The 23,551-nt window shown below is 51.5% G+C and overlaps 10 protein-coding genes across 10 annotated transcripts; 6 read left to right on the plus strand and 4 right to left on the minus strand.

Annotated features, from left to right (window-relative positions):
• Positions 1–426: 426 nt before the first annotated feature.
• On the plus strand, positions 427–1,370 carry ASPVEDRAFT_129252 (enoyl-CoA hydratase/isomerase family protein; the record flags this gene model as incomplete). The annotated part of the gene is made up of 2 exons (XM_040806622.1): positions 427–857; positions 929–1,370. 2 exons carry the CDS (start codon positions 427–429, stop codon positions 1,368–1,370), a joined length of 873 nt encoding a protein of 290 aa, XP_040666816.1.
• Positions 1,371–1,406: 36 nt separating this feature from the next.
• On the minus strand, positions 1,407–2,681 carry ASPVEDRAFT_130257 (NADH:flavin oxidoreductase/NADH oxidase; the record flags this gene model as incomplete). The annotated part of the gene is made up of 1 exon (XM_040806700.1): positions 1,407–2,681. One exon carries the CDS (start codon positions 2,679–2,681, stop codon positions 1,407–1,409), a length of 1,275 nt encoding a protein of 424 aa, XP_040666817.1.
• Positions 2,682–3,014: 333 nt separating this feature from the next.
• On the minus strand, positions 3,015–4,975 carry ASPVEDRAFT_131121 (uncharacterized protein; the record flags this gene model as incomplete). The annotated part of the gene is made up of 8 exons (XM_040806786.1): positions 3,015–3,236; positions 3,316–3,543; positions 3,607–3,733; positions 3,790–3,901; positions 3,950–4,096; positions 4,146–4,385; positions 4,439–4,531; positions 4,585–4,975. The coding sequence occupies 8 exons, from the start codon at positions 4,973–4,975 to the stop codon at positions 3,015–3,017; spliced, it is 1,560 nt and encodes a 519-aa protein (XP_040666818.1).
• Positions 4,976–5,357: 382 nt separating this feature from the next.
• On the plus strand, positions 5,358–6,566 carry ASPVEDRAFT_40601 (NAD(P)H-dependent flavin oxidoreductase). Its single transcript, XM_040812179.1, has 2 exons — positions 5,358–5,641; positions 5,691–6,566. Exons 1-2 carry the CDS (start codon positions 5,442–5,444, stop codon positions 6,475–6,477), a joined length of 987 nt encoding a protein of 328 aa, XP_040666819.1. The 5' UTR covers positions 5,358–5,441; the 3' UTR covers positions 6,478–6,566.
• A 213-nt stretch (positions 6,567–6,779) lies between these two features.
• Positions 6,780–7,580, plus strand: ASPVEDRAFT_130823 (RibD family protein; the record flags this gene model as incomplete). The annotated part of the gene is made up of 1 exon (XM_040806759.1): positions 6,780–7,580. One exon carries the CDS (start codon positions 6,780–6,782, stop codon positions 7,578–7,580), a length of 801 nt encoding a protein of 266 aa, XP_040666820.1.
• A 73-nt stretch (positions 7,581–7,653) lies between these two features.
• On the minus strand, positions 7,654–8,582 carry ASPVEDRAFT_131115 (putative phosphorylase; the record flags this gene model as incomplete). Its single annotated transcript, XM_040806785.1, has 2 exons — positions 7,654–8,415; positions 8,466–8,582. 2 exons carry the CDS (start codon positions 8,580–8,582, stop codon positions 7,654–7,656), a joined length of 879 nt encoding a protein of 292 aa, XP_040666821.1.
• Positions 8,583–9,413: 831 nt separating this feature from the next.
• Positions 9,414–11,309, plus strand: ASPVEDRAFT_129744 (uncharacterized protein; the record flags this gene model as incomplete). The annotated part of the gene is made up of 5 exons (XM_040806661.1): positions 9,414–9,717; positions 9,772–9,793; positions 10,080–10,180; positions 10,237–10,973; positions 11,037–11,309. The coding sequence occupies 5 exons, from the start codon at positions 9,414–9,416 to the stop codon at positions 11,307–11,309; spliced, it is 1,437 nt and encodes a 478-aa protein (XP_040666822.1).
• Positions 11,310–12,423: 1,114 nt separating this feature from the next.
• ASPVEDRAFT_613924 (magnesium transporter CorA family protein) lies at positions 12,424–15,158 on the plus strand. The gene is made up of 2 exons (XM_040815570.1): positions 12,424–14,440; positions 14,509–15,158. The coding sequence occupies exons 1-2, from the start codon at positions 12,525–12,527 to the stop codon at positions 14,933–14,935; spliced, it is 2,343 nt and encodes a 780-aa protein (XP_040666823.1). The 5' UTR covers positions 12,424–12,524; the 3' UTR covers positions 14,936–15,158.
• A 1,273-nt stretch (positions 15,159–16,431) lies between these two features.
• On the plus strand, positions 16,432–19,170 carry ASPVEDRAFT_130457 (putative phospholipid metabolism enzyme regulator; the record flags this gene model as incomplete). The annotated part of the gene is made up of 1 exon (XM_040806726.1): positions 16,432–19,170. The coding sequence occupies one exon, from the start codon at positions 16,432–16,434 to the stop codon at positions 19,168–19,170; it is 2,739 nt and encodes a 912-aa protein (XP_040666824.1).
• A 1,069-nt stretch (positions 19,171–20,239) lies between these two features.
• ASPVEDRAFT_52096 (DUF3824 domain-containing protein) lies at positions 20,240–22,837 on the minus strand (the record flags this gene model as incomplete). The annotated part of the gene is made up of 5 exons (XM_040814576.1): positions 20,240–20,658; positions 20,739–21,077; positions 21,146–21,787; positions 21,893–22,501; positions 22,573–22,837. The coding sequence occupies 5 exons, from the start codon at positions 22,835–22,837 to the stop codon at positions 20,240–20,242; spliced, it is 2,274 nt and encodes a 757-aa protein (XP_040666825.1).
• Between the last annotated feature and the right edge of the window lie 714 nt (positions 22,838–23,551).

The following is a 23,551-nucleotide window of genomic DNA, read 5'->3' on the forward strand; positions in this document are numbered from 1 at the left end:
GCGTCGATGGATATGGAATGATATACTAATGGGTTATTTGCTTTCTTTATGTTTTTGGCCGTTTTATTATGATTTATGATTCTCTTCTAGAACTTATGAGGTTACGGCTGTACTTGTGTACATAATTATTGATTCGGAACAATTCTCTATTTATTGATTAAGGCCGTCGTATGCTTAACTATTCCGCCATAATAACGTACTTAATCTAACTGCTACCTCTTGGATTCGGTTTAATGTTGAGTGGTGCACTGACTCAGTTCCTCGGCATTTGTATGCGGGGTACCGGGGAAGCTTCAGCTGCCTCGGGCAAAGCTGCCTGACATTCTGGAATGCTCATAAATCATTTCACCACTGTCCCTCAACATGACAGCTTAACCAGACAAGACTCACCAATCCTCAATACACTGCCACGCGCCAAAGCCCAAAATGTCGCAAAACTTCCAAACCCCACCGCCTCAATCGTCCATCTTCACCCTGTCCTTCCCATCACCGCACATCCTCCTCGTCACAATCAATCGCGAAAAGCGCATGAACGCCATCCCAACCCAAGGCCACAAAGACGGGTACGCGATCTGGAACTGGTTTGACGAGGAGCCGTCTCTGCGCGTAGGAATCATCACAGGAACTGGGGGGAAGGCATTCTCCGCAGGCGCGGATCTACTCGAGCAGTTGGATATAAGGACTCAGACCGACTCGGCTGGGAAGAATGCAGGCGGTGGAGGCGAACAGCAGAGTACGAGACGCGAGCCCATGCCTAATGGATTTGGGGGGATCTCGCAGCGCAGGGGGAAGAAGCCCGTTATCGCGGCCGTTAATGGCCTGGCGCTCGGTGGGGGGTTTGAGATTTGCTTGAACTGGTGAGATTGTTATCCCTCCCTTTTTCCTGTTTAACTTGACTTTGATGCTAATACTAGTTTCTGGAATGTAGTGATATGGTTGTTGCCTCCCCGAAAGCTGAATTCTCTCTCCCCGAAGTCCAGCGCGGGCTATATGCTGGCGCCGGGGGTCTTGCGCGGATCATCAGAACCGTGGGCATGCAAGTTGGCACCGAGCTGGCCCTTACAGGGCGACGGATAAGCGCGCAGGAAGCCCAGTCCTTGCGGTTGATCAACAAGGTGTCAGCGTCTCCGGAGAAGGTCCTTGGTGACGCGATTGAGCTTGCGAACAGGATCGCAGATGTTAGTCCGGATGCGGTGATTGTTTCTCGGTATGGACTGAGGGAGGCGTGGGAGACTGGGTCTGTTGAGCAAGCAAGTCGGGCTACAGCTGAGCTATATGGATCGAAGTTGATAAAGGGGGAGAACTTGAAGAGAGGATTGCAGGCGTTTGCGCAGAAGCAGAAGCCAGAGTGGGTTGGTTCTAAGCTTTAGATGGCCTTGAGTGTACAGTACTTCCTATATATACTTCTATGCTTTACTTCTCCTTCCACGGCCTTCAAAGCTCCAGTCGATCTGGGTCGCCATCCTGACCTTGACGCCCAATTCGTTGGCAAATGCGCGTATGAGGCCTGGATTCTGCTGGAACCAGCGTCCAGCCTGCACAGCGTCGATGCCAGACTGCAGCACATCCTCAGCCAGACTGCCCGTCTTGATCCCTCCAACTGCTGAAACCAGCAGCCGATCCCCAACTGCCTTCTTGATCTCCTGCGCAAAATGTACCTGGTACGCGGGGCCGGACTTGATCGCAATTGCAGATTTGGCATGGACTCCCCCAGAGCTCACGTCCACCAGATCAACGCCTTTATCGGCCAACAGTCCAGCAAGTTGCACAGACTGCGCGACCGTCCAGCTCTCTGGAAACTCCTCTCGCAGCCCTTCATCGAACTCGAACCAGTCCGTCGCACTGATCCTCACAAGCAGTGGCATCCTCTCTGGGATCACTCCCCTGACCCCTTCACAAACCTCTAGCAACAGCCTCACCCTCCCCTCAAAGGTGCCTCCATACGCGTCAGTTCGCCTATTGCTGACGGGACTCAGAAACTGATGCAGCAAATACCCATGCGCAGCATGAATCTCCACGGCATCAAACCCGGCAACCACAGCCCGCCTCGCAGCAGCCACAAAATCACCCACCAACTCCCCAACCTCACGCACACTCAATTCCCTAGGCACATTATTAACGCCCTCCTCCTGCGCAATCGCCGACGGGCCCACAATCTCCGTCGGCCACCCGCCCACCTCAGGGACCGCCATCGCATTCCCGCTCAGCCACGGCGCAACGGCACTCCCCTTGCGCCCCGCATGCGCCAGCTGGATAGCAATCGCCTTACTCTGGCTGTGCGCGAACTCCGTGATGCGTCGCAGCGGCGCGATTTGGGCGTCGTCGTAAAGCCCCAGGTCTTGGGGCGTTATGCGTCCGATGCGCTGCACCGCTGTCGCTTCCATTATCGCTAGCCCCGGGCCGCGCTGGATGATCCCGCCTAGGTGTGTGAGGTGCCAGTCTGTTGCTTGTGCGGTGCGGGAGTCGGCGGAGTATTGGCATAGGGGGGCGAGGATGAGGCGGTTGGGGAGCGTTAGGGAGCGGATGGTGAGCGGGGTGAAGAGCTTGGGTGCTTTCTTTGATGCGTCTGGATCTGAGGTTGGATCTTGAGGCTGTAGAGTCCCTGCTGGGGGTGTTTGGGCTGGTGTGTAGTAGGATATGCCTGGTGCGGCATGGTTGTGGATTACTACGTCGGCGGTCATTCTGATGACACTGCTGATGTAGATAAGAGAAAGGGACGCTTGATTTGAATATAGAGCAGGGTATACCTCTACAGTAGACCTGGGCCTATATAGTCTATTCAGCCCCCAATCAAACATATTATTAATTCGATGGCACAATCGACGATTACTAATGTCGTATATTGTGAAACAACCAGGGACCCAAAATACCCTCCCAGCACTATACGATAATTGGCTCTATTGCTTTATTTGACGCGAATCCACAGCCTAGGTACAGATGGCCCTTGCCCGATCATGCATGGATGGGATATTTTTCCGAGTCCAGGTCCAGTCTGGGTCTGAGACTCCACCGGGCTATATCTTCGACGGCTTGAAGACGAATAGGTTCCGGCCGCCCTCGGTCGTGACCCAACCCTGTTTCCCGATTTGTTCAGTGCTGCTGCACAGTTGCTGTAGCGTATAGGCGTCTTGGACATTCGCGACAAATCGGCCCCCGTTTCCGGCACCGGAGAGAAGACGGCCTACAACGAAGCCTAGAATCGGGGATCCGTCGCGCCCGAATTGCACCGTGTATGTCTGTATTCTGTTAGTATATAGAGTATATATATATATATATATATATATGACGGTATAATTGCTTTGGTTAAGGAATTACCTCGATAACACCACTCCCTTCTGCTTGTTCTTCAATGGCGGGGTGGTCCTCGTCTAGATGGGAGGATAGAGGGTTCCACATAGGGTATCCTGAGTCTGACCGTGGCTGGGTGGACAGGATGACTGTGTGGTGATAGGAGAGGACGCCGCCGTTGGCGAGCACGAGGCCGTTTTGTGCTTTGGGGGATTGCTTGCGCGTGCGGAGTTGGCGGGCTATTTCGGTGATTGCCTATATACACGAATTAGTACGGCTGGTTAGGCAGGGATTTGGGGTGGGAAGGCATAAACATACGTGCATGGAGTAGTTATTTCCTGCACCGCCGAAAGACGTTAAGCCTCCGAGAACGGTGAGAGGTTTGGGGCCGTGGAGGGGAAGGCCGAGGTGGTGGGCTGCTAGTTTGGGGACGATGGGGAAGCATCTGAAATTGAAGTTAGTACAACATAGATTATGACAGGAAGTTGGCTAGTGACGTACGAATAAAAGTCAAAAAGGTCGATATCTTCCGTCCGCACCTCTGACGCTTTTAGGGCTGCGTCGAGAGACTGCGAAAGACTGCGACTGGCGTGGAAGTATGGCCGTTCCCAGACTAGAAAATCAGTAACTATCTTCATGTTTTAGATTGAATGGAACGTACATCGGCTGCCGTCGCTTGTGCCTGCGCCTCCCAGTGGGTATATCCACTTCGACTCTGGGATCCCTAGTTCACGGGCGAAGGTTGTCGTGGTGATAATACAGGCGGCGGCCAGATTAACGGTGTTAAATGCGTTCATGAGAAGGGGATCTGGATACTGTTAGAAATGTCCACAGGCCCTCTGGGGCTGGCTACTGACATGGCGAACAGATCATGCGGTTGCGCTTTGTCACTGCCCCTATTGATTCGGATGTCTCCGGTTCTTGACCGTGTGACCACGAGAAAGGTGATTTGGCAGCAACTTGGGCGAAATCGGCGTATAGGTCCGCCGACTCTTTGTGATTATCGGAAAGCTTCTGTTGGAGGTGCGCTCGGAAGGCTGCCTCGTAGAGGGGGTATACTTGAATCGGCGCCCCGAGCATATGCCGGGTTCCCAGATCTGGTCAAGTGTAAGCTTCTCTAGTCCACGATATAGGTGTTAACAAGACCAACCCTCTGGTCGCTTCCGATCCCATATTGAAGTGTGATCATCGAGTTTGGTCCAATGCTGGGGAGGGAATTTCTTCGATTTCTTGAAAGCTTCCACTACTACTATTAGCACTATCCTATACTCCACATGCCACCTTCGGAACACGAACAGGAGGCTAATGCTTCGGCGCCCGTCACGACTGCCACCTTGCTCTTCTTATACGCGACTCGTCGTGCGGCCTCGTCGAAGAATTGGCCAGGAGAATCGCCTCCATGATGACTCTCGGTCGTGTGAACGGTACCCGACAACCCGAGTCTTTGCACAAGCAGCTCCGGAGTATTGGGATAAGGCCAGGTCCAGTTCGCGACGACGCCAATACTTTCAATGGCAGATTGCAGCTTCTGCGCAGCCTCTGGAGGGAGCGTGGTGTCTTGGATGGCTGCGCCGATAGCGCGCAGCATCAGGGTGAGCGGCTCGGCGGCATCGTCTCGCCCCTTGGACTCGCGATCGTTGATGTCGCCAATGCCCACCAGGATGGGAATCTCTGCTACATTCGACATATTGGGCGTTGGGAAATATCGGTTAGGTGGCAGGCCGACGGATTCAGAAATCCATGTGCTTGTCCGGCTTATTTATTCCCGCCGCAGGGTTGCCGAGGGATTGTTTCTCCCACCGAGAGTGCGAGCGGAGTGTGGATTCTCTATCTCGGTTCTCGGGAACTCCCAGCGCGGGGAAGATCCTGGCGCGTGTGCACGATGCCAGTAATTCATATATATGTCTGAGTAATTGTTGTTTGTTTCTTCGGCTGCCTTTTTTTTTTCGAGTTGGCTGCACTATATTCTCCCAAAAATGGCTCCTCAAAGTATGTACGTCCTTTAAGCCCTTGCTTTACCCCACCTTGTGCGGAGTAAATCCCAGGCACTAGACGCTGCTAGATGCCGATAGCACCAGCTGACTTCTGCAGAACAAATCAACACTAATGTTACAGAGCTCCTGGGTGTCCGGCACCCGGTCCTCCTGGCTGGCATGTTCAATGTTGCTTCTCCGAAGCTCGCAGCAGCCGTCACCAACGGTGGAGGTTTTGGAGTGATCGGAGGCGTCGCATACACGCCTGAGCTTCTCCGAGAGGCTCTCAAAGAGCTCAAGAGCTACCTGGTAGACAAGAACGCACCGTTCGGAGTCGACCTTCTTATCCCCAAGGTTGGCGGGAACGCCCGCAAAACCAAGTACGTCCCCAAGTTCAAGAACTAGGCCGGCCGCTAACTTGTCCATCAGCTATGATTACTCTCACGGAAAGCTCGGCGAACTCATTGAGATCATCATCGAAAGTGGTGCTAAACTCTTCGTTTGCGCCGTCGGCATTCCTCCAAAATGGGCAGTCGACCGTCTTCACCAGGGAGGCGTCCTGTATATGAACATGATCGGACACCCCAAACACGCCATCAAAGCCGTCGAGGTCGGAGCTGACCTGATTTGCGCTCAAGGAGGCGAGGGAGGAGGTCACACCGGTGACATCCCAACCCTCGTTCTGATTCCCGCCGTGGCAGAGGTTCTTCGCGGCAAAATCAGCCCCTTCACCGGTCGCCAGGTAGCGCTAGTCGCAGCGGGGGGCATCTACAATGGACAGACCCTCGCAGCAGCACTCATGCTTGGTGCTGGCGCCGTATGGGTTGGAACGCGGTTCATTCTCTCGGAGGAGTCTGGTGCGTCCAAGTTCCACCAAAAGGCGCTACAGGAGGCTGGTTTGGACGGCATTATTCGCACAACTATCTTCTCTGGCCGGCCGCTCAACACCCAGGCCACGCCGTATATCCAGCGCTGGGAAACTGAGCGCCGGGAGGAGATGTTGCAGTTGCAGAACAAGGGTATCATTCCGTTGGCTCATGACATGGAAACCAAGAAAGATGATGAGGAGGTTTTGGAAAATGCGCACCCAGTCCTCATGGGTAAGGTTGCGGGGCTTGTGCGAGAGAGACTCCCTGCTGGAAAAATTGTCGCAGACATGGTCGAGGAGGCTGCGGAGTTGTTGGAAGTTGGGGGGAAGACTGTTGCGAAGCTATAGATAGTTGTATGCAATATATGCTCCGTGAGAACTCCGTGTCTTCATGATTTCTTCCGCAAATAGTGTTACAATATTCAAATATACCGATTTTATTTTCAAAAATCAACTCCAATCGCTAAAAAGGGACTGCGTTCATGGTCGAATTGCTGTCGTTGTCGTGTTTATGCAGCTCGAGCTAATCCTAACTAGGACGAAGCGAGAATATTAATGCCTCAGGCATAAGCGTCATCCCGCCTTGACCCATATATATAGCTTGCACTTCTTCACCCTCTCCGTGCTTTGTTCAAGTTTACCTTGTCAAGATGGATGCCTTACACTTCCCTCCCTCAAAATCCACATTTTTACAGCCATATCTCCCACCCCATGGCTCTGATAATGACCTCCCATACACAACACTCACATTCGCTACCTCGCTAGACTCCTCTCTCGCACTCTCCCCAGGAACCCGCACAGTTCTGTCAGGTCCTGAATCCAAAGCAATGACACATTACCTCCGCTCTCGCCATGATTCAATCCTCGTTGGCGTTGGGACAGCCGTTGCGGATAATCCGGGCTTGAATTGTCGAGTTGAGGGTGTGGGTGGGTATGGAGGGGAAGGTCTACAGGGCCAACCGCGGCCTATTGTACTCGATCCGTCAGCGAGGTGGGAGTTTGATGAGGAGTCGAAGATCCTTGTTCTTGCGAGAGAGGGTCGAGGCCGCGCTCCATGGATCATCACTGGGTCTGGGGCCTCAATTTCCAAAGAGAAACGGGATCGTCTGGAAAGACACGGAGGGAAGTTTATCTCGCTTAACATTACTGAAACAAAAGAATTTAGCTGGAGTGACTTGCTACGATGTCTGAAGAGGGAGGGTCTCCAGAGTGTTATGATCGAAGGCGGAGGCTCGGTTATCAATTCTCTCCTTGAGCCGCAGTTTCAGCAGCTGGTCAACTCTGTAATCATCACAATTGCTCCGACTTGGCTGGGCCAGGGAGGTGTGGTTATATCTCCGAGACGAAGATTTGATGAGACTGGCGCCGCGATAGCAGCCTCACGGCTTAAAGATGTGCAGTGGCATCCCTTTGGCGAGGATGTTGTTCTCTGCGGAAGGATTGGACAATGATTAAAAGTGTCTATATAAAAGATCTTGAATATGCGCTGGAGATCATCTATATGCATCCAAAAGGTGTGGATTTTCAAGCTGGCACACCCAGTCCAGCAAGAACCTTTTTTGGCCCGACCTGTTTCCACTCATTCATTTGTTCTTCGCTTGTCAACCACATAGAACCCAACATTCCCGCAGTATTCGCAGTGATGCCCTGGAAATCAATATTACGTCTGGGGATCACGACGATCCACTCCTTAACCAAGGCAACATTATGGGGAATGTAGGCCCCGTCATCTTCAACATTATCTCCCAAAGACTTCCTGGCTTCTGCTAGCAAGTTGCTATATATATCGAAAACCTGTTTCTGGCCCTCTGGCGTTTCAATATCAACATTGTGAAGATACTGCAGGAAATACTGGTACGGCACAGATTTGGCCTCACTCGGATTATCTGGGAATAACCGAGGCGGACGCGTCAGTACCTGCAGGTGCTTATGCTGCCTGCTAGCACCACCAGTTGGCCCGCAGTTGTAGATGACAAACTGCGGTCTTTCCAGGGAGTTCAACACCGTACAGGCGGCGGCGAAATCATCTAAACCAAGCGGCTCACGCTGCCGCCGGTACGAGTCGCTTGTTAATAGCAGAAGCTGCGGCCGGAACATGCAGAACTTGTTGACTACAAGCAGATGGGTTCCATGGACTGTCGCAAGAAGCATGCCGGGATCGTCGTTCCCGATATCACTGCCTGGACCGAAGCACTCTGGCTTTTTGGAATTTGGGCTGTTATGGCCGCTCACAGGATCGCCATTCTGTGGCTTTTTGGACAACGAAGTGCTAATGTGGAATTCGACCTGCATTCGATCAGCATTCAGAAAATTGCCTTCCCTGGCGCGATCCTCACCGTAAACCCATCGTCGACGAATTGGGTTGATGCGCGCTGACCGTAGTATATGACCTTCCTCGCAACGAGGTCATCGAATTTTGACAATATCGTGCCATAATCTATCACAGGAGCCATTCTCAATTGCTATGCTCTTCTACAAGAGCCAAATCTCAAATGGAGGGGGTGAAGCTGGTCATCTCGTATCGTGGATGGTGACATTATTGATGTCCGGAACGGAGAAACTTGGCGGCATTGGACATTGTTGGTGCCTAAGGCTTTGGTTTCAACCAAACATCCATACGAAGTAAACACCAGCAGCCTTGAGTCTTTGCGAGAAGCGTGCACCGATGATTTGCAGGTGGCCAGAAGAGAAATCTGATATTGATACTCCAGGCTTTGTTCTCGATTGGTCCGCCATGCCAGTCATCTATACATCATTGTGACCCAGGCGGAAACACCATCCACTGATGGATTGATAAATCGAGGATTGAACAAGAGCAATCCTCACCTGTATTTTTTTCCAGGGGACCCGTCAAAAGTGACCTCCAAGGGCCCCTGATTCACTTCCAGCCAACAAGATGTGAGTCCTCGTATTCGTCCCGCGGCTGTCAAGAGGTAGTGTCTCGGCACGTTTGCCCCATTTGTGGCCATGACCAGGTATCAAATCCTCTTTTTTTTGTTGGAGTCCCAGCCTTGACATGGGGCTTGAAGCTGAAGCCTATGATTGGCTGCCTTTATTGCTTTTGCAAGAAAAGAAAAGTTCGTTCATTGCCCTGGCTGTCGGTGTGACCAGGAGAGTCACTTCACTCCTGAGTCTTCAGGCTCGAGGCTGATAGAGATGCAGGATATTTGCACTCTCTAATACGGCACCTCTATACCAGCATAAATATCCTGCAATATGTCCATTTGCGCATACTTTCAACTATCAGGAAGCAACTCCGGTCCATGAAACTTCCCCAACCCAAAATGACTGAACAGGACACCCTTCAGTTTTCCCGCCTTGAGGCTTCTTTCAATCATGCCAAAGTGCTACCGCGGCAGAACTCGCTGGAGATGAAAGATGTTAATCGCCATGCTCAGGCTGGTGATCTGAATTCGAACGATTTAGATTTCGACCTCGCCCTGGACCGCGATGACTATCCGATCGATAGCCTTGAGTCACTTCAAGATGTCTTCTCCGCTGCACAGCATCATAAGCACTTTTCAAACAAGAGAAACTTCTCTGACATTTCGTTTATTAAGTGTTTTGACTCGGATGGGAATAAATCAAGTATGCTAGGCCCTTGTCCTGTCATTGTTCACGCCATTAATATATAGCATCAAGTATGGCGTCTTCTGGATACTGAGTCGTTCTCGGATCTTTTGCAGGTAAGAAATATTCGCAGCTGTGCACTGAGCTCAATGAATTTACAATTTATCAAAGAAAGTGTCAACCCCTCGAGCTCCTGCGCCGAATGAGCGAGCGGATCTAAGGCCACGAAGACTACTTGCATTGTATGTCTTATTCTCGTTTACGCATCCCTAAACTAATTGCAATAGTTTTGTCCCACTCATACCAGCAAAGAATACATCGTTTGGAAGTCGAATCGCGATGACCCAGTCCAATACAAATGAATTATTCCGGGCATTAAGCATCAACCCGTTATTCATCATGAACATGCTGGGACGGCCCGATTACTGGGCCCCGCAAACTCGATGGGAAACGGACGAAAATGGCGGTTTTTTAGCCTGTGGTACGTCTCTTCACCAGGCCTCGCTAATGTCGAGAATTATCTCTGAATACTCTCAGACTTTTTCTGTCAGCATCCACGTTGGAACCTGCACTTCCAAGGTGCACCTCTTTCGGTGTGCATGCGCTATAATAGTGTCTTGAACCTCACGACATATATTATCTCCCACAAGGAGGGTGATTCTAGCATACGTGTTTTATGCGACATTCTAGACACCACCGTGGAAACATCTAATGCTAGCCGAAGGGCTAGCATATTCCTCAGAGACCCCTTTGACATTGCCGTGATACTTTCGACATTATCTTTCGAGGCTGCGAAATTTCATGCACAAAAGTTCCGACGCTTCATGTGGACTCAGGTTAACAAAGTCGACGACCACCTAGCGGGCTTGGAAGATAGCGACAGACGCCAACTGAGTGATTTGACAAAACAGCTGCAAATAATATCCCAAAACGCGGACTCCCACATTGGGAATGCAGATGTTTCTATCATAACCGCGACAGCGATACGTACCGTCCATGACCGTTTACACAAGGCTATATCCAGCCCCAAACAGATTCACGAACGAGCAGCGGATTCAATTACTTACGTGATTGAATCCATGCAGAAGCAAAAAATATGGTTTTTGAACTACAAGAACCGCAAAGATAGCACTATGGCCCTAGTGTACAACCTCGTGACACAGCAGGATGCCGCCAGTAATATACAGATCGCTTCTAGCATGAAGCGAGACAGCACGAGCATGAATGCAATTGCTGCGATGACTATGGCATTTCTCCCGGGGACATTTATAGCAGTGAGTTTCGCCAGAATCTCTGTATCCATCATGAGCTGCTGCTAACTAGATACCGCTGGTCAGACAATCTTAGATGCTGGTATATTCGTTGCGGCGGAAAACAGTTGGCATATCCATGTCACAGGATTATGGTGGCTCTGGATAGTGTTTACAATTCCTCTTACATTGTTAGTTATCGTATGTTGGTGGTGGTACAAGAAGCGGAAGGCAAAAGTGCGTCTGGCACCTAAAGTTAATGCAGACGACGGACACACTGGGCCATCTACGAAGAGCACGCCGATTCTTAATTCTTTCCGCTCATGGAGTCGGAACAATAGCGTCGCAACCAAGGTTTGATGTTCTATCCACTTGAGATACTTTAATTTTCTTAATATAATCATCCCAACCAGGGACCTCCGTAACACGCCGCGCCCCTTTAGTCAAGAACTCGAGTAAGCAGCTCGGCAAGAAAAAAACTGGCCGCCATCGTCCACCTGTTAATGTGACATCCTGTTCACGCGTCCGCGGGGATACCGCAAAACGATACGGATACAGAGTCAAACAAAATGGTTGCTCCACCAGGCCGTCAGGCTGACAGGGGTGCTCTGACGTCATCGTCTGACAATCGGCCACCGCAATCACATGACTGGGATTCAAGCTCGTCAACGCCAGGTCTTCCAACTTTCGAGTTGAGAAAACTTGGAGCTGGCCTTGCTAAATGCCCCGTCGTGTGCTCTTATCCAATCCAGTTGATTCGTCTGCTGCTTCAGCCTTAGTCCATAAAATCTCTTCATGAAGCGGACTTCAAACCCGCCATTCTGTGTGCCCCGTGTCCCACCACGCTTGACTCGCAGCACCCTTGGCCTTTGCTGCTTCTCATCTGGGGCTTTGCTGAGCTGTCCCTGACAATGATCAAGCCAATCTTACTAGTCACATCTTAACTGCATGACCCATAATTGGCAATTTTTTAATCCTCCCCGTATACCCACCAGCATCGCTGGCCACTCTGCGTTCGAGCTGGTCCTTCTAACCAATAGAATTGGATAATCGATTGGCCATTGAGGCCGAGCTTAGCTGTCAAGCCTCACAATGCCTCGCCCGCAATCGACGTCACACCACAGCTCGCCATTTGCGGGAAAGCCATCCTCAGGGGAGGGCCATTCCCCCGGCGCACCTGCAAGAGCCTCCACTACATCGGGATTGGATAATCTACCGTTAGGGGAAACGCAACAGAATACCGAATCTGGCAGCAAGAAAACCAAGCGGAAGAGAAATCGCAATCGGAAGCATCGAAATCGCAGGCCATCTTTCCTTGCTCCTGAAGACTCGCAGCCCAACGCTCCACCTACTGTCCCTGAAACTGCGCCCATGGACACGCTGGCGGAAAATGAGACTCAAACTCAAAGCCCGCCCCCTTTCTATAGACTCGGGGCGAATACAAGCAGTACAAGTTTAGAAAGTGAGGCTTTGCTAGATCACCGGTACGTACCTGTCAAAATGGCTGTGGGGATTTCCCTGAGAAGACATCTTTAACTAACATAGTGGGGTTGGTCGTAATATAGAAATCAACCGATGATGAGACCGCGGAGAGATAGTCGATTGACTCAATCTTTCCGTCCCGGCTCGATACCGACTTCTTTTCGAAACACCGATATGAATGCTCGCCCTTTCCAGCCTCGCGGGAAGAGCGCATATGCAGAGGATAGCGACCACGAAGAGGTCGACGATCGAACACCATTAATGAGACCATCGTCTAGCCGTACCAAGACACCAGGTTATGGAGCAGATTCTGTACCCAGTCCGTTTACATTCCGCCAGCGACACCGATCGACTTGGTCCGACTCATCCCAATGCTCGCCTCGTGAGGCTCCGGGCCATGACATCAACAATCCGCCGTCCATGCCTTCGACCCCTAAGCTGGGCCCGGAAATGGGCTACAATGATGCAGTTATGACCGGCGCGGAGTTTGACTTTGGCGCTGGCAGACTTATGGATAATGAACGTGATGAGTCTCGGCCGCGCGATATGGTGATCGATGTGGAGGGAACCGGCCAACAATCTAAAAGCCTACCGGGATCCGCTCCAGCGTCACCACACCGTACACCTCAGGAAGGGCTATTGAGACGTCGGACTGTGCCAGCGGAAGAGGATGTTTGCTTCCCACAGGAGGATGTCTCTGAGGCAGCGGAAGAATGCGCGCCAGCGCTATCACGAGGAGACCTGCGGCGCAGACGACGAGCAAAGGAATGGCCGGATCTTTCGGTCTTGGAAGATTGGGCCCATGAGGAAAAGGAAGGGCGGACAGGCGTGTTCCGAACAAAAAAGATTAGCGAGCCTATGCTGATTGAGGGTCGTCTCCGTCCCCAGTTCCGAGGTTGGCGGCGTGAGGAGGATGAGGTACCTTATCGATTCACGTACTTCAATGAGGAATTTCAAAGCACTATCCATGCGCAAACGATCCCGGAACTGGTTCAAACAGGAAGTAGCTTCCGTGAACTCTTTATCCCCGATCCACCTGAACTTGAGGACTCCTCTGATGAGGAAGAATCAGACTCGGAGCATCGGACTAGCGACCACCTAACGCCGAATTCCCGTACTGCGAACCATAGTCAAACGGTGACACCATCCAACAATCATGACTTGCATCCGCCAGCTGAGGAGAGAGCGCACTTTCGTGGGTCGCTTATCAGTGAAGCGGTGTCAGATGGACGAGCGTCGGGCGACATGCCGAAAGATCAGGCCCAAACTCCTCCGAAACCTAAACGGTACGGGCCTCGACCCACCTTTTGGCTCGATGTCCTATGTCCGACTGACGCAGAAATGCGGGTGATATCCAAAGCGTTCGGCATCCACGCTCTAACAGCGGAGGACATCATGATGCAGGAAGCACGCGAAAAGGTCGAGCTATTCCGAAACTACTACTTCTTAAACTATCGCACGTTTGAGCAGGACCCAAACAGCGAAAACTACTTGGAGCCAGTAAATATGTACGTTGTCGTCTTCCGCGAGGGAATCCTGTCTTTCCACTTCTCGCAAACGCCTCACCCCGCAAATGTACGTCGACGCGTCCGACAACTGATGGACTACTTGATCCTGAGCTCGGATTGGATATCATATGCTCTCATTGATGACATCACCGACGTATTTGGTCCCCTGATTCAATCAATCGAGGATGAAGTTGATGACATTGATGAGATGATCATGAAAATGCATTCCGCTGAAGGCCCTGCAACTTCGAGCCCGAAAGACGAGCAAGACAAAGATGAGGTCCCAGGCCCTGGTGAGATGTTACGGCGTGTGGGTGTGTGCCGCAAGAAGGTTATGGGGTTGTATCGACTATTGAGTAACAAGGCAGACGTTGTTAAGGGCTTTGCCAAACGATGCAACGAGCATTGGGAGGTAGCGCCCAAATCGGAGATTGGTCTGTATTTGGGTGACATCCAAGACCATATCATGACGATGACCAGCAGCTTGACATATTACGAGACGTACGTTTTAGGCCCCTATGGTTTTTCAAGCCCCTTGCCTAAAACTTGGACTAACGCATCTTTTGTAGACTTTTGTCACGCGCACATAGCAACTACCTAGCGCAAATCAACATTCACATGAACGAGCGGCAGGAGCAGACTGCAGATGTATTGGGAAAGCTGACCGTCCTTGGAACTATCGTTCTACCCCTCAATATCATCTGTGGTATGTGGGGGATGAACGTCAAGGTACCAGGACAAGAAGTCGATAGCTTAACTTGGTTTTATTCGAGTACGAAACACTCTACCTTCACCTCGCAGAATTTGGAATACATAGCTAACTTTGCTCGTTCCAGTCACCGCTGGCCTGGTTCTTTTCGCCTTCGCCTCATTCCTGATTGCGAAACGGGTGTACAATATCGTTTAATCACTTGTTTGTGGCCGTCCTTCGAGACGAATTATTCTAATTATATCTTTTCCCTTGTTTATTGTTGTCCCATGAGGGTCTGTATATAAAGCGCTGCTACTGGTTAGAGGCGGCTGGTGTTGGTTGACTCTGGGTTAGTCTCATGTTTGGGTAGATACACTGGTCTTGTACATAGAGTAAGAGCCAATAATGAAAGAGCCGAGTTTGAATCGATGAGAGATTTCAAGCCTCTGTCATATTATTATAAGCTAGGATCATCTTTTTTGGGGCCGAAGTTTTGCCTGGTTGTGAGTTGCTGAGTAACCTTTGGTTGGGTGTGATGAAGTCATCATGATGGCTGTGTGTCTGAGATTGTGACAAATATTACTTGCCTCAAGGCCCAAATTAAAGGGTAATTTTCCTCCAACCCCGTCACATCCCGGTATCGTCACCGACCGGAAGCAACACCGGAGGATCGAGAATCAGAGCTTCGTTTCATCTTGATCTCCTTCTTGTCGCCGCATCTTTTTGTTTTCCTACTTCTTGACAGTCTGCATCAACCCTGGCTCTTTTCTGCATCTCGTCTTCGTCCATCAACATCCCTGGCGAGCTGACTGGGCTTACAGCGGTCAACGCCAAAACGGTTGTGCACCGCCAACCGACTGCGCTCTCCCCACCGCAAAACCGCCTGCATCCTCCTCCCCGGATTCTTCTCTCGGCTTATCCACGCTAGACTCTTGCGACCTTGCCTGTGGCTCTTGTTTGCTTGACGTGGGCTCGCTTCATTGGACCTCTCTTTCCCCTCCCCTGAGCGCTCGAGCCTGAAGGCTTCTTGATGGACCGGTCTCCATCCCCAACAGACAACGGCGCCGGTTAAGAACTTACGAATACGTGTTGTTGGAGACCACCAACTCTTCTCGCCTTCTGTAGTGTCCGGTCGGATCCTTCCCCCTCGCCCGACGTTTCCCTCGGATCGACGAGTGGTTGCCGTGAGCTAACGGGGCCGGAGCTTGTTCTAGACATTCCACCACCTCACCACTACTTCACCGTCTTCTGATCAAGTGATGCGCATTACTGCATTTGCATCGTGGTCTGCACCTGTGGGCTCGGTCTGCCTTCCATAACCTCAGCTCTTGAGAACTCCCATTCCACTATTGATTGATTTGTTCTGGCTCCTCCCTTTTGAAGGGCCGTGATTTGCCCCTTTGGTCTTTCGGTATTTCCCATCAGCATGTGGCCGTTGACGATTCGCCTGCCAAATCCCTCCCCCATGTAACGTGCTCTGTGAGACATCAAGTCATTCTTGTCATCCAACGCGTCGGTCTTTTTGCTCGTTGGCTGATTTCAAGGCTGGAACAATTGCTGGGGCAATTTTCTGGTTATTTTCGCTTTTCATTTTTCATTGTACTCTTTTTCCTGTCCTATCGTCGCCCTCCGAGCCACTTTCCCGCCCCTTCCCGCCTTTATTTTTGTTTTTTTTTGCCCTTCTCTGATTATCTGACTACCTTTTTTTTACCCTTACTTTTTGCTCCTGCAGTCTAATTTCCTCTCGGATTCCCCTGACTTCTCATGCGCTTGTCAGCAATAATCTGACTCGACAGAGACCATGGCTGTGGAATCCGAGAGGTCGCCCTACCCTGACGGTCCAGGTGGTGGGCCCAAAGCTGCCCAAGATGATGAGTCTACATCTCTTACCCGAAGATCCGCCAGTGAGAACGACATGACGGAAGTGCCACGTTCGACCGTCAAATCCCAATCACACGCACCCTTCGTTTCGCAGTTGCCCAAACCTTCGAATCCTACACAGGGTGTCTCGGGTCCTCCTTCGACCACGAACTCCGCCATATCCTCGCGTGAGCCGTCTCCTTCCCCCCAGCGTCATCGCAATTCAACCTCTACATCAACGTCTCGTGTATCCTCTCGGTCTCGGAAACGGAATCTTGATCGCAGTCCAAACAGATCAGCTACAGCGAGTCCGAGCCCTGGCCCGGGCAAGCCCTCTCACCAGATCAACAAACCACTTGTCCTCAGCCCTCCCCCAAATGTCGAACCGTCCTCCGATGTACCTAGCCCGGAAAAATCCAATATGCCGTTGTGGGCCGGAAATCGGCGGTCGGAGCAAGAACCTCATCTACCCAATACCTCTAGCAAGCGGTCTCCAGGTCCGAATGACGAGTATACTTCCAAGTCAGATAGGAGCGCGCCGCGCCCCGTGAATAGAAGCGTCAATGGATCTGGATCTGCCCTTGAGACTGTCCAGGAGGCTAGCGACCACTCCACCCCGTCAACGACCGATACTATACTTCTCCAACCCCCTCAGGAAGATGCCAAGTTAGAGAAGATCGAAGAAGATGGGACCCCAAATACCTCGAGGCTTAACACTGAAAGTGGGAGCGACAGTGGTGGTAATAGAAGCTCGGAGCAGATGGAAGAAAATCGCCGGCGTTCGTCACTCGCTACAAAGGGACCTAACACCATTATCCCCAAACGTTCTACTACCTCGCTAAGCGGTACCTCTCGCGCAAAACCCACCGATGGCTCTGTCCGGAATATGATCGTCGAAACTGAAACTGTTAGCTCCATTCCCCAGGTTGGCTTGGGTGTCGGAACTGGCGAACGGGGTGGCCCAGGTAGGGCAGACCCCGGGACATTGCGGATGAAGCCCAGCACCGAGACCATCCGTCCAAAGAAGGAAAAGAGAAGATCTCGCAAACCGGCTCCCCTCGCCAGTGGCGCTGCTTCTTCGAAGGCCGATATATTCGAAGCCAAAGTTGCCAGTGCCGTTGATGAAGCAGACGTTTCAGATTCGGACGAGACTTTTGTTTACGAGTCCAACCCCCCAGATCAATACCCAGCTCGACAGAGCAGATATCATTCCCGTACCCCAAGTGCAACGTCTATGGTGAGCCAAGTGGATCAGCTGGGCGGCCGTAGTCGTGCTGCAATGCGAGAAGGGAATCAAAGCGTTACGGGAAAACGCAGCATGAAATTTACGAATAACACTTATGCGGGCAGCGTGGACGGAGACGCCGACGAAATTCCCCGTTCACACCCCAGGATTGATGGCAACGGTAGCCATACTCCTCGCCACCATGTCGGCCGCCATGGACGACAAAACATGTATCCCTCTTTATTTGATAATGACTCGCCATTCCCTCAGGCTCAAGGTCAAGGTCAAGGGCCCAAGTCTCCACGTCACTTTATCGGAAGCGGCTTTCGACAGTCCAGACAGCCGGGATATCGGAACCCTCAAAATTATCGTACCATCAATAGTTATAAAAAAGCGGGCGAAGTATACGGCTATGATTTCGATGCCGAAGGTGCGGATGATGAAAGGACACCTCTTGTAGGGTCGCCGCGCCAGACGCGCAGCCGTGGTGGAAGGCGCCCTAATAGCGCAAGTCTACGACAAATGGAATACATGCAACAACGGAATCGCAGCTGTCTATCTCAATACGGAACGTGCGTGTTGATTACCCTCCTGTTTTTCTTCTTAGTCGGAGGAGGCACCTCGTTCATTGTCGCCATTACTAAACCCCTTGTGGATGTCCGAGTCCTGGAAATCCAGAACGTGCTTGCTTCGGAGCAGGAACTTATGCTAGATCTCAATGTGCAGGCCGTCAACCCTAACCTGTTCCCCGTTGTTGTTGACGACATTGATGTGAACATTTTTGCCAAAAGTCGATATGTTGGAACTGAGAGGTTTTGGCGCGATTATGAATCCGACGTTGCAAGATTCGAACGAGCGGGACGCCGAAAGCGTGCTGATGTCGCACGTGCCGCTCGTTGCGCCGGCGGAGTCGATTGCAAACATGACAGCTCGTTAGACCCGTTGACATTTCCTCGGGGTGGTGTGGATAAGGGTACTGATCCAATCCCGGATGACCCGGCTGGCGACCAACAAACTATGCTCATTGGTCGCGTTTTCCGTCTCGACTCTACTTTGACGTTTGAGGCGTCACCGTGGAATCATGAATACTCTACTTCGAAAGGCCAGATCCGCCTCGCGCGGCCCGGAAATACGACGGAAAAGGGCGGCACCGAGCGATGGGAACGCGTGTTACAGCACCCATTCGAGCTGATTGTTGCAGGAGTTATCCAGTATCAACTCCCCCTCAGCTCTCGCTTCCATTCATCATCTATCAGCTCCAGCATCAAGGTGACTCCCGATAGTGATGACGACAACGGTGACCCTAAGCATACTCCTGAGAAAAACGATACTGTCAGCATTTCTATGCCTAAACTTCACCGTCGAACCCCTTCTAGCGTGGCCGTTCCCGAGGGCGAGACCCTCAAGGCCATACGATCACTGATCACGATGACCAGACGAGCTTTTGTGGCCTGATCGGCCCTTTTCATTTTAATTATTAATGTTAGCCCATTATGATTGTATGACATATATCATCTTTCTTTTGTTGTGGCTTATGATATACCCAATCGCATACACTAAGCCATCACTGGCGCTCGACTCCTTTTTCAAACTGCATCTATCCTTACTACTTTACTAGATATTGGTTATGTAAATATACAGGTGTCGCTTTCAGTGGACCCAATCTCTCCTGCACGCCACATACATATTCTTTATTTACTATATTTTTCTTGATATATATTACCTCCCCTCCACCTATCTGTTTCGCTCGGTGCCATCTCCCTTCAACGCACCCAATCCATCTGTATTTCCATTCCCCAATCGAATGTTACGTTAGCCCACCTTCTCTTCGTTAGCGACAACAAAAGCACAGTTCGTTGAGCCTAAAAATCAACGGATATTCACTTCAAGGGCGGGTATCGAACGCCTCAGCGCGGCGCTCTCAGTACATATTTTTTTTTTTTTTTTAAAAAAAAAAACCAGGTGGGGACTATTTGCTAGCCCTTACATTGGATTCCCTTTACCTTTATGCATATTTGTATTTGGCGACTGCACATGGCTATCGTTTGGTAGGAAGTTAAGGTTATTTATGTGGGCCCATAGGGGGAGATATATATGCATCTATATATCAAAGTTTTAGTTGACACGACGCGACACGAGCGAATACTATACGATGATTTAATATATATATAAACATGCATTGTGTTCCAGTGAGCTAGACTATGGGTCTAAGGCTAGGTCTTTCAAGCAGAGTAGAAGGTTGAGTTATTGGGGGCTTGGCCTGATTAGTTCAAGACGTACGACCGCAAGTACTCAAAATCGGTGGGCATGTTCATTTCAAGTAAAAGCAAGCATAAATTTCATTGAGCATAAGCTAGGGTGTTATCGTAGACTGATGATCATATACATCATATGTGAGGCCGTGAGTCATGATCATACCATATCATATAAGTATCTTCAGAGGAAAACATGAAATATCATAATCATAAACTGTCATAACATAAAGGCAAAATACCACCCAAGAGAAATAACATGGATAGAATCATTAGGCAAATGTTCGGTTAAATCGTTTTAGCAAGTTTTCGACTCGGTCAGCTAGCGGGTCATCGTCCGGCTGGGGAAGAAGACGACCCTGGCGGTCAAACCGATCAGGCAGGTCGATGGTAGCATCAGAGTCAGATTCAAGACCGTTTGATTGTGCAGCACTATTATCGTTTCCAGGGTTACGCCTCGAACGAGTCTGGTCAGACGAAGAACGATGGCGTCGGTCGGAATGGCGACGAGGGTGACGGCGGCGGCGGCGGCGACGGCCTGAATCCATTGCATCAACAGTACTATCACTATCATCCGTTTCATATCCACCCGTATTTTGATTGCGCTGTGGGTAATCGTCGAAGGCAACGGATTTGGACTGTGGTGGTTCACTCCCAGCACGCGTGCGTCGACGGCGTCGACGAGGCGTTTCTACCCGATCTGGGTTCTCTAAACCTGAATCTAAAGGGTCAGCGTGGCTCTCGACTATAGGCGTGACTGACGCAACACACCATGATAAGGTTGATATTGTGTGATTGGAGGGGAAAAGTTCCGTGCAGCACTCACATTCTCATCTGCCCTCCTGGGTCTGGGAGCGTATGCATCTGGCCCGGGAGGCGGAGGATAATTGTACTGTTGGGGAGGAGGCGCAGCGTTGGGCGGAGGCGGATAATCAGCCGGGTTGTAAGGTGCAGGGCCTGGCCCCATGGGCGCTGGACCCGGACCCGGAGGTGGGGGGTAGTAGTTATTGGGCCTGCCATCGAAGGATGCGTTGGGAGCAGGAGACGGCGGGTAAGGCCCAGGGCTATAGGGGTCCTCATAGGGACTTGGTGGTACATCGCTGTCATACCCTGATTTGCCCAGGTTAGCTATGCATAAATTACAGATAAGGTTGACATGAAATTGGTAGGCCACTTACTTCCGTCTTTGTCCTCCCTCTGGCGATCTCGATGCTGGGAATATTTATGAGCCGCATAGCCAACGCCTGTGGCAGCCAATGCGGCCCCCGCCAAGTCGCGAGAACGGTTGCGATGCTTATGACGACTACTGCGCCTTCGGCGGTCCTCCTCGCTCGAGTTGGGGGAGCTGCTGCTGAATCGGGCGCGGCTGCGGCTGCGGCTCGGAGTACGGCCACGGTCTGAACGGTACCCCTGAGAGCTAGGAGGGCGGCCGTAGTAGTTTGCAGCTGGGATGCTTCCGTGTACTGGATGGTCACCGTATTCTATCAAGCCAGCAGAGTCACGGTTCGGGTCGGGATATATCTCCGATGATGGTCGGCCTCTCGATCTTGAACGCCGGCGGTCTTTACGGCGTGGCTCTTCTTCGGCTTGTTTATCCTTCCTCTTGTCCCAAACGTTTGCAGCCACGGCAGAGCCTAGTCCGGCTGCAACAACGGGAATAGCCTGCCTGACCTTGCTCTTTGACCGAGAGCGAGGCCGCCTCCGAGAGTGGCTGCGAGCTCTCTCGACAAGGCCGGCTACAGCGGCACCTGCCAAGCCAGCCTCTGCCATGTGCTTGCGGCGCTGCGACTGGCTGCGCTTCTCATCGTCGGGAGATTTAACTGATCGAGAGGAACTAACACCTCGACGATGGCGTGAACGGCTGCGTCGGCCACTGTCTGACTTCCGGCCGCTGTCTGATTTCTTGCGAGCTAGCGCGACAGCACCGGCAATAGCGGCGGCTCCCAAACCAAGTTCTGCAAAAGTCCTGGCGCGAGAGCGCGAGTGAGATCGACTTCGGCTGCGCCCATGGCGGGAATTGCTGTGACTGTAGTGGCGGTGATGATGACTGTGACGAGAACTCCGATCATCATCGAAAGAATGGGAGCGGTGGCGGCTTTTGCTACGGTAATATTTTCTTGCCCGCGAGGCAGCCTCAACCGCGGCGACACCCAAGGCACCGGCGCCTACATCGCGGCCGACACGGCCGACGCCATTCGAGACGTCGTCCCCGTCCTTCTTCCGACGGTTTCGGAGAAATTCTGCCGCACCAACACCCACAAGAGCACCCGAGGCTAGGTGACGATTATGATGGTCGTCGTATTCTTTAGTTTCTTTGCGAATGTAGACCATGCTGTCATCGCTACTGTAGTCTTGGTCGTCGCGCCGGCGAGTAGCCTGTGAAACAGAGTCACTAGGGCTTAGCTCACGACGGAGCCGACGGCCGTCGTTGTCGTATTCTCGGACACGACGATGGTAGTAGTAGGCTGGCTCTCGGTCTACCTCTGATCGGTGCACGATGTCGTAGTCAGATTCGCGCGGGTGCATATACCGAGCTGTTTTGAGCGGTTACCGACTGGTCTTTACAAATAATGATGGGTTTAGGACTAAGACACCGTATACTCACGTTCATAGTAATCTCTTTCGGAGCGGTCGTAGTCCGCATCTCGCTCGTAGCGTTGAATCATGACGGGATCTTCGCGGTCTGTTCTGCGACGAATGACCAATTCTCGCTCGCTGGGGCCTGAATCTTCCCGAAAGAGATAATCTCGATCACGGTCTCGATCGCGGTCTCGACGATCCTCTGGAGGTATGACGTAGCGCTTAACGGAGACAGCAGAACGAGGCTCGTCCCAGTCGTCCTCGCGGTCTCTGTATAGGTAAGAAGACATGAGGGGCTGTTTGAAAGAAGAGAGTGGAAGAAAGTTGGAACTGAGGGGTGGCGGGATGTGAGAATTGTAATAAAGCGAGGGGAAGGCGGCAAAAAAACCGGAACGTGCGGTTATCAGGGGGGGTGGGGTAACAAGGCTGAGTCAATGGTGATGGACTGAAGACGCAAGAAGAGAAGACCAATAGAAAGTAGCAATACAGGCAATCGGGCGCAAGGCAGAGGCTTGAAACGGGATAGAACAAATGGAGAAGGGTATGGAATGAAAGAAAGCCAGCTGAGAATTGAAGGATCGAGTTTATTCAAGAGAAGACGAAAGGATGATATCAGCGCTGGGACTGAGGCTGGGGCTGAGGGGGAGGAGGGGCAAAAGACGAGCTAGTGGAGGCCTGGTGCTCGTCCTATGACGCGACAGGTATAATCAAGGAAATACTCGTAGATCACGGCACAGGATGAGGCTGACCAAGGCCTGACTGGATAGAACAAGCAAATATCGAAGTTGATGAGACGGTGAATAAGAAGATAAGTGCTGGATGGTGCAGTGGTGATGATTGAAGCAGAAGGAGACGATGAGATGGAAGAACGCACGTGAAGATCTCGTGATGGCAACTCACCTGAACTCAATCAACAAATCTCAGCTACTCGAGTGGCGGCGGCGAGCTCTCGTTTCTGCAGGGTTGTTTTGCAAACATCATCATCTCGAGCCCTCGAAGACGAG

The sequence above is a fragment of the Aspergillus versicolor genome (assembly GCF_001890125.1).
Source record: "Aspergillus versicolor CBS 583.65 unplaced genomic scaffold ASPVEscaffold_4, whole genome shotgun sequence".
NCBI classification, from domain to species: Eukaryota; Fungi; Ascomycota; class Eurotiomycetes; order Eurotiales; family Aspergillaceae; genus Aspergillus; species Aspergillus versicolor.